Here is a 9,716-nt window from a genome sequence, read left to right on the forward strand (position 1 = left end):
AAGATACCTATTAATAGAAAAAAAATATTTTTTGCGGGTTATAAATCTTAGAACCGTTCAAATTTCTAGAACCTAAAAAATTCATATTTTGGTCAACAGCTGTAAACTTAATTACATAAAAAAGGTAATCTTGTTTGTACAACTTTAATAATATAACTTAAGATTTTATTTAAAGTCAAGCTATCAAAATTTATAAGAATATTTTAATGCTCTTTAAAAAAAAAACAAAAGTAATTTTCACTCTTACTTAAATATTATATAGTAACATACAAATAATTAGCCGGTTAGTAAAATATGAAAAATTTGAAAAAAAGTTTATTCAAAAACAATAAATTCTTGTAAAAAGAGTTTTCATTTAAAAAACCGAAAATACAATTTTTGTTTAACTTATTTACTGTTCTGCCAAAGTTTCTACTTGCCTCTACCTCTTGAAATGTAATTTCTTACTTTGTTGCGCGAATACTGACTGGAAAACCAGTTGTTTCTGTTGTTACTGCTAGATTGAGCATTAGTGCTCCTTGAATCTACTGAAACAGAACTTTGAGTGTCAGAGTTCCAACCAAAAAAGTTGTTGTTAAACATGTTTCCAAACAAGTTGGAAAAGTTGGAAAAATGTTGTTGGTAGTTTGAGTGGTTTTATCTTGAATTTCTTCGCTTTCAAACGATGTCACGCTTGTTCTAACGTTTTTAACTGGTTGACACTCTTCTTCAGACTTACAGCATAATGTGTTTTCATTTGATATACCTAACCTTTTGTTCATTTCCTAAAAAGTATAGTTTGTTGCTAAACTAAACATAATCACATGAGTTATTTTTACTTATTTCAAAAGTTTTTCTGTAAAAAAAAGTATTAAAAGTATGTGAATTTTTACTTTTCTTAACGAAATTTAAAGCAATATTTTAACAGATAATTTTTTTTAAATTAACAAGCTAATATTTTTAATTATAATACTTATCAAATAAACACTGACACTAGACAATTTTTAACACCATCAAAAAAAACTTAAGCGTAACTAAGCTGATCAATGTCCAAGTAGGTTTCACGATTTCTTTTATTGTCTATTTTGTTTTATACAATGTCAAAAACTTTATCTAAAAAGTTACTTTTGATTTAAGTTCCAATAAAGTAGTTTTAAATCTACCATGCGACTAAAATAAAAATTAGAAAAGATATAATTTGTTGTAAGTATTGTATTACTGTCAGTTTTCATTAAAGTCTTATTGAATTTGGTTAAAAGAAATGCTTTCAATAAAAACTAACGATCTAATAACGTGTTTAAAGAAAATATTTTCTGAAATGGTTAAATTTTTTAAAACAACTAAATTTAAAAAAGTATGAATACTTCTTAAAACCAAAGATGATAAGGAACCTTACTTATATGCTACATGGGTAGAAGTAAGTCATAAAAAATTATTAAGTTTTAGCTTGGGGTAAGCTATTCTAATTATCTATTTTCAAACAAAAGTCTGCCTTTGGGTACACAATATAGCATGTAAACTTAAAAAGAAATAAATAAAAATATACAACGCAGATATAAAAAGTGTATAAGTATCCATGATATTTTACATTCTTTTATTTATCTTTTCAAAAATATCTAATTAACACATTCTATAGCTAACCAAAATAAATTTTTTAAGGTAGGAAAAGTTTAAGTATAAAAGTGTCATCAAACCGGATAGTGACATTTTTCGTTTAGCTGTTTGCATTTACATTCGTCGTTGCTACTAAACCTTGTTTGGCCAATCGTTCTTCCTTTGAAGCACTTAAAAAAGTACGGAAATTTTGGCAACATATGATACCTGTTAAATGTGGTACATGTTTGTTTAATAAGCTTTTTTCGATTAGTTGAAAAAAGAGCGAAGAAGGTTAGCTAAATTCGCACAATAACGAGAAACGTTTTTTTATAAATAGTTGTACTTTTGATATTATTATAAATATGATAGTACTTATAAACCTTTATCTATGATCAGAAACAAAAGTTTTGTGCTTCATGGGGCATTAAGTTTGAAGTTAACAGTTTTTAAATTTGTTATGTTTAAAGTTGTATCATTGTAGCAAAGTTGTTTGAAACTTTGCTACGCGAGGTTCGATTTATTTACAAATTTAAAAAACTACTAAATAATTAAAAGTTTATAAGATTTTGTAGACTACTTACTAAATTAAATATGAATTTTGATGTTATAGTAATGGTATTATTTTACATACAGCTTTCGCAGTATATCGTGTTTATTTATATGTGTCTGTAATATCTAGATTATTTTCCGAGGTCACAGGTTTACTTTTACTAAAGGTAAAATACAATAATACTTTTGTTGAATACATAAAAGAAAAGTATGAGCTCCAACAAAAGTCTTGTATAAGTAAACATTAAAAAATTGTACAATACAATATTAATTTTGTCCAAGATATTTCTTGATGTTTTTTTACTGTTTTTATATTTGTTTTAATTTTAAATCACAGGACATTTAGTTTTGCCATAGTGACATTTTAATTTTTTTTTGTAGTAGTAATAATATTTTTTTTCGTTTTTCTTAATGCTTTACAACAGTTATAATACATATTATACAAAGGAAATAGTTTTTGCTTTGTTTAATTATTTAATACTGTTAATAAACTAAACAGAAACTATTACCGGTACTTCCCATCGCTGCCAGTTCTACCTTGACACTCGTCTAGACATTCACTCGTCAATTTCCTCCCATTTTCATCGAAAGGTCCGTAAATTGGAAATCCGTCGAGTGCAACTCCTACAAAGATTATGGTTGAAATAAAACGCTCTTGAAATGTTTGTTGTTTTTTAGGTAAAAAAACTTTAAAAAATAAAATAATTTCTTTATTTTTAATTTTACAGTTTTGAATTAAAATTCATTTATACTCAGTTTCTAACGAATTTATTTTTGACAAATTTAATATAGTTGTTATAAATTAACTGAAGTAGTACGAATAAATTTACTATAAATTAATTTTATGTTTTATTAGAATATATAGGCTATGTATTTTTATTTGTTTCAACATTATGTATGAGATTTTGTTCATTTATATATTCAAGTAAAAAACTATTTGAAAATAATACATAATTTTTCAAGAACTTTTATCTATTGAAAGTCAACGAATCAATAAGTTAGTAAGAAAACCTTGGTAAATAAAAAATATGTACAATTTAACATTAACCTTACTTATTTCAAATTTAATTCTTTTTAGTGTTGCATGCTGAAAAAAAAAACAAAAAAAAATTAATAAAAAAAATTATTTTTAATTTCCTAGTTTTTCGTTTTTTTATCAACAAAGTTTAAGTAAAAGGAACTAACATTAGTGTTATTCATTACCACTTAAAAGAAGGCTTCATACCATAAAAAGGTATTTAGGGTTGGGATCGGCAAACTGCAGCCTGCGAGCTGACTGGTTTTCGTCCGCAAAGCAGAAACCTGCGACCCGCGATGTATTTTTTAGGTAAAAAAACTTTTTTAAAACAATAAAAAAATAAGTTTTCGAATTAAACAATTTTAATTAGGTACTTAGTGTTGTGCTTTTTATTACTTATTTTATTAAGTTTATGTATTTTAAAGAATTCGTTATCAAAACTACTACAGCTACTTTAAATAACTGTTGCCAACGGAACACTTTGTTATTGTTAGTTGTGCCTACTTTTTTCTATTATGTGCGCAGCTTATTAAAGGCTGCCGATCCCTAAACTAAAGTGTTCACGTATTGTTATTTTTTTCTTCTTTAAGCAGTTTTTGTTTTCGTTTTTGTTAATTTTATTCTATTGCTAGAATGCTGGTTTTAAATAAACTAACAATCATTAAAAGTTTAAGCTAAAAAAAAACAGTGTTTAGAAAATAAAATCGAAGCTAAAAAACAACTATAGACAAAAAAAATAGCTGATAAGAACTAACAAAGCTGCTTACATTGCCTAAAAAACGAATAAATTTTTTAAAATCTGTATTGAAATACCTATCAGGGTTGAAGGTTGATTGCAGTGCTGCTTAACAAGGCAGAGAGGTGGTGTGATGTAGTTGTACGTACTGTTATCTGACAATCTTCCCCAACATTCGTCCAAACTGTCAAGTTGCTGCATACCTTTAAATAGCAAGTCTGAAGTTGAAAATTATGTTTTGATAAAAAAAGATTATTAGATATTAAGAAAACTTGGCTTTGAACATTTTGACTAATTTTATTTTGTTTTAAAGCTTAGACTAATCGGTTTATAAAAATTACATTTAAATAACTTTAAATTATTAATAGATATTCGTTTTCAAAAAAATATAACTTTATTTTTTTTACTTTCTAATATTCGCCAACTATAACGTATTAAAAACTGAAACATAAAAAATTAAGCAACTTTTTTCTAACAACTATTTTAAAGTTCAAAGTTTCATAAATAAAGTTCAAAATTTTTGTTAATTTTTTTTTTACAAAAATTTGTTGTTTCAACTGACCCGCCATGCAACAATCTGCCGAATAAGGGTTGTAAATGGGTACGCCGTTGACCGCAATGGCTATTGGTCCATCTGGGAGACACGATGAATCTTCTAAAACCACCGGGTTTTTTGGAATCACCCAATAAAACTGATTCTCCACCAACGTTCCCCCGTGTTTGTTCGACTCAAAGTTTCCTGTGAAACGTTTAGACTTCCGTTTTGGCACAAGAAAATTAGAATGTATTTTATTTAGTAAAAAAATGAAATTAGTTAGATCGTTTATAACTTTATAATGTTCATTTTTTTGTAACAAAAAAGATGAATCCAACGTAGTTAAAATAAATTGTGCAATATTTTAAGTTTTGTTTTTGATTTTGTTAGAGCAAAGTTTTTTAGCACTTTAAATAAACAAAATAATGTTTTATTTAAGTTTTTTACGAAATTAAATGCTTCAAATACAAATTTTGCTCGTAAAATAATGTTATGTAATTTTTTTTTGTAACCTTTATTTAAAAAAACGATGAATAAATGACTATATCATAAAACTATTTTCGTGTAAAATTAAAGTATAAACACTAAGTGATACTGAAAATCAGTATAACGAATATAGAAACAAGTTTACAAAAACCCAACAATAAACTTAAAAGCAGTCACTAATTAAATCTTTTTGGATAAAAGCTTTAACTAGTTAACAACTTGAAACGCTTTTATTTCTTTGTTATTTTGTTTATCAATCAAAATTGACACCAAACTACAAAGCTTGTTTTAAGTAGGCCGCTTTAGTGCTTTACATTGTTTTCAATGTTGATGTCAACAAAAAAGGACTACATAAATTGATCGATTTGATTTTTGAAGAACTTTTTTTTTTCAACTGCTTTATTTATCATTAGTAGTACTTGAAGGTTTTGATATACATTAAATTTTCAAAGAAATTTTTTTTATCTGTGTTATATTAAATGTTAACTTCTTGTTATAACAAAAAATAATATTTGAGTTTTAAGTATGTTTAAAAATTTAAAGTAAATATACATAAGAGTAATTTTTCTTTAACGAAAAATTTGAAACAAAACATTGGTCTAAAAAAACTAGTATTTAATTTGTTTGTTTATTTCGTTGTTAATAGATATTAGATAAATAAAAGTAACGTTGTCTTTAATAATAACTAATTAAGAAAGGCAGACTTAAAAAAACCTTTACTCTACATTAAATTTATAAAACCATAGTTTTTTTTCTGTTACTTTACGGCTACAACTGTTTTTAATAGTTTTAAATTTTAGAACTATTTCTAAATTATTTCATGTTGAAAAAAATATATATGACGTCTTATATATTACAACAAGAACAGTTTGCAAAGTACTTGCATTACTTAAATTTTTCATCAAATTAAAAACTTTGCAACGTGTTGTTATTGCTATATTCCAACGAATTTGTTTCGTTCGGGTCAGACAAACATATCAGCAATCTAATATTTTGCATATTCTTTTTATGAAATTAATATATTTGAACGATTTTTGTTTGATTAATGCTCACCTTATGGCTTATGCCACATAAATTTACAAGTAATTAGAAAATATTCAAAGCTTTTATCAAGTTTCGTTATAAGTATTTCAAAGTGACAGCCAAGCTAAACTACATGTTTTAAATATTATTATTGCATTTGGTAGTTACGGTATTAAGTCAAAAATTACTAAATTTAATTTAGATTAGTGTACGTCAGAAAAGCCCTCGGGCTGTTTTTGAAGTTATTTATTGTAATAAAGTAACAATTGGACTACTTAAAATGAATTTTTTTTATAACAGTTATGACATAAGCTCTATATAACAAGTTATATAAAGTTATATAACAAGTCTTTAGTTTAAGATATTTTATTAATGTGTTTTTACACTTTTTTATACCTTTTTATAGCAATTTTTATATTTAAATTCACATTAATAAGAGACGATTGCAAAAATGCTTGTCATCGTTTTAAGCCCTCAAAGCTTAAAATAGATAAGTTAAGTAAAATTCCAAGTAAATTTTTTATCGAAAATTTATTTTAATACAAAAATAACTCCTTAGAGCTGCAAAACGTTTTTAAATACATTTTTAAATAAAACAAACCAGAATCGTGATCTGGGATTCCGTTGCTTGAAATGACCAATGTCGAATCATCGTTCGCTAGTATTTCCACTTTTCCCTGTAAATAGCAAACTTATTTTGTAAACAAATAACAAAAAACAATGTTTCTGAAAGTTGCTGAAAACTGTAAATTTTTTTTTTAGGAACTTGCTTTTTGCTTATGTGGCTTCTATAACTTTTTTATAGTTATTTATTTACTATTTCTAAGTCAAGTCTTTTAAGGTTTTAATTATTAGATATGTATTTTAGATTTTTTTCAACTAAAATAATAACTTTTACTAAATGTACTTGTCATTGTTCAACGTTATAGAATAAAGATTTTTTTAGTACTGTTTACGTTAAATCAAGTAAAAACAAAATTTTTCTTAGTAAAACTTTTACTTAACTTAATTTAATTTTTATTACTAAATATTTTGTTTCAGAAACTGGTAAAAAATAGTTTAAACTTTTGAGATCTTTTGTAAATTGATGATCAAAAATACTTAAAATTTTACTAATATATTTAGATTTTATACAAAGAGACGTAGAAAAAATTGTAATTTACGCGGTGTAAAACAAATGTTGTAAATGTGAAACTCCTATTAAACTGATGTGAAAGTTTGAAAATTTAGTAAACATTTTAGTAACTTATTTTGAAAACTTTTAACAAAATTTTTGATAAAAAACTAATCCAAGCTCAAATCGATGGTGTTATCTTTAAAAATATCACAACAAGTAAATATTCAAAAGACCTATTCTCTAAATTAAATTATTTTTAATTTAACAATAGTGATAGTAATCTCTATACAATGGTTAAAAACAAAAAAAAAAACTACTTAAAACACTTGTATATTTAATGTATAATAAAAATGTTAAGTTTTTAACTACAATACTAAAAGTTTGTACGAATTATTTAAATATCTATATAAATTTATATTAGTCAAACATATAATCACGTGTAAGTTTTTTTGTTTGTAATAGAAAAAAAGTATATTTGCATAAAAATAAGTATTCAAAACCAATAAAAAACACGATAAAATGTTGTTAAATCTTCAAAAGTATATCATGCTGAGATGCTTAGGTGACAGATTTAAGATATGTCTTTTTTAGTGAGGAAAAAAGCAGTTAAAGAAATATAAATAAATATGATTTTTTTTATAATTAAACGAATAGACTGAACAACTTAGAATTTAAAAAGATTCCAGAAATAGTATTTTTATTATCAAATTTCCTTTAGATAAACACTAAAATTTGAAGAAGTTGTTTTACAATTACGTATATATATCGTGTTTTCTAACAAGAAGTTGTAGAGATGTTAATTACTTTTAGTTTTTTTTATCAGAACTGTTAAAATGAATCTAACTTTAAGATTTAATTTAAGCTTATAAAAAAATGAAACTATTTGACATTTCAGTTTTAAAACTTAAACAGCACAAAAGCAATCAAATTTTTTTAGCATATTTAAAAAATATACTTAGCTGTACATATAAAATAATTTAAATAATGAGTACATTCTTAAAGTAAAGCAACATTATATTTGTTTGCCGTACTAAATTTATCTACTAAAGTTAAGGCTAGTATATATTTTGTAGTCATTCAGTTTTGTAACGTAACATATGTGTTTATTTTTCAAAGTGAAGTATTTTTGTGTTGAAAAAAATTCGTTATTTGTTAACAATAGGTCAAATTGGACTTGAAGATAATAAAACAAATCGATTAAATTAAAATAATCTTTACAAAGCTTTTAATCATAAAAACATTTAACCTGAACTCCACTGTTCTTGTTGATAAAACTTCTTGACTTGAAATTAGCTATTTCATCATTTGTTAAGCAAAAACATTTCTGCTGTAAAAAGCAAAACACAACGATAAATATTGAAATTGTTTTCATTTTCAAGTAATATATTTAACTCAGTTCACAAACAAAATTTCAATTTATGATATTAAAATGTAGTCTTGCCTTAGGTGTAAATTTGTGGTTATTACGCAGGAGAGCTTGTCCTAAAAAATAAACTTAATAGCTACTTGATAGACCCATTATTGGATTAAAGCTTATTGAAACCACAAGAAATTTCAGAACTTCTGCGTAACTTAAACTAAAAAAGGTTTTATCGAAAGTTTCTGCTAAATTTAGTACATAAATGCATAAATCAATTAAATGATAGTAATAAAAAACGTCTAAATATGTTAAAAACAGAATGGCTAAAAACAACTAATTTAAGAAACTCTTGAAAGGGTTTATTTATAAGCAAAAGTATTATTAAAAGTTGTAGGAGCTATAGCTTTTATCAATTCAAAAATAGCACAATCTAGAATACTAAATTTCATTAATTTAAAAATCAAAAAAATGTTGGCGTATTTAAATAAAAATTAAATCAAAAAACACTTTTGAATCACAAATATACCTTAAAAAACAATTTAAATGCTTGTTTACAAAACTTTTTAATACTATCTTTGTTTAACATAATAAAAAAAATTCTTTTATTTTTAGTTTAAACTCGTTTATAGTAAATACATACAACAGACCATTTTAAATTATTTTGGTAATTAAGTTACTTTTGTTTTATTTTATATTATTCTGGACTAAAATGTAGTCTTTTCAATGTAAAAAAAAAATCATATTAGTGCTTAGAGAAATGCATTCTTTAAATTAAATTTTTATATTTTTGAAAAAATATTTGCTTAAAAAATTCCTATAAAACACTTTTACCAAAGTTTAACTACGTTGAAAAGATTATTGAAATTTATATATAAAAAACAGTAGCTAGCATGCTACCTTATCTGTAAGTTAAAGTTTATTTAAATTTTTAGTATTTTCATCTGTAAGACTTTAAAATTGAACTACTATATAATGCAGTAAAAATTTTTGTAAACGTTGACGCAAGAAAAAATACTTTTTAACACTGTTGATTTTCTTATGTAATGAGGTAACATACAAGCTTCTTCATTAAACAAGAAACTTTGCTTTCATTTTTGATTAATTTGTTTAGATATTCTTTTGAAAGTTTACTACATTATTTAGAAAAGTATATTAAATATGTTTAAATGATATAAAGCTTACACTAATAGTAATACTTATTCTTTTTGGATGCCAGCATCTAAGTACTGTGAAAAATCTGAACAACTTTGAAAACTACTTTATAATTGAACAATTAATCTTTAAACAATGTTTAGTTACACTTTTGGATTAAAATGT

General features: G+C 24.4%; 1 protein-coding gene across 1 annotated transcript; it reads right to left on the bottom strand.

The window, feature by feature from the left end:
• Window positions 1-310: 310 nt before the first annotated feature.
• On the bottom strand, window positions 311-8,417 carry LOC145847103 (uncharacterized). The gene is made up of 7 exons (XM_082953518.1): window positions 8,286-8,417; window positions 6,524-6,599; window positions 4,441-4,617; window positions 3,956-4,081; window positions 2,634-2,748; window positions 1,674-1,800; window positions 311-764 (listed from the first exon to the last, which is right to left on the bottom strand). Exons 1-7 carry the CDS (start codon window positions 8,409-8,411, stop codon window positions 525-527), a joined length of 987 nt encoding a protein of 328 aa, XP_082809644.1. The 5' UTR covers window positions 8,412-8,417; the 3' UTR covers window positions 311-524.
• Between the last annotated feature and the right edge of the window lie 1,299 nt (window positions 8,418-9,716).

This window comes from Thalia democratica, unplaced genomic scaffold (assembly GCF_965202585.1).
Source record: "Thalia democratica unplaced genomic scaffold, ktThaDemo2.hap1.1 HAP1_SCAFFOLD_815, whole genome shotgun sequence".
NCBI classification, from domain to species: domain Eukaryota; kingdom Metazoa; phylum Chordata; class Thaliacea; order Salpida; family Salpidae; genus Thalia; species Thalia democratica.

Bases quoted from the DNA above. Each gene is read 5' to 3' on its own strand.
- LOC145847103 (XM_082953518.1), bottom strand. From the start codon at position 8,411: ATGAAAACAATTTCAATATTTATCGTTGTGTTTTGCTTTTTACAGCAG. The intron at 4,618-6,523 runs GTTTGTTTTATT...AACGTTTCACAG, and splicing joins AATCCCAGATCACGATTCTG to GAAACTTTGAGTCGAACAAA. The intron at 2,749-3,955 runs GTATTTCAATAC...TAATCTTTGTAG, and splicing joins TCAACCTTCAACCCTGATAG to GAGTTGCACTCGACGGATTT.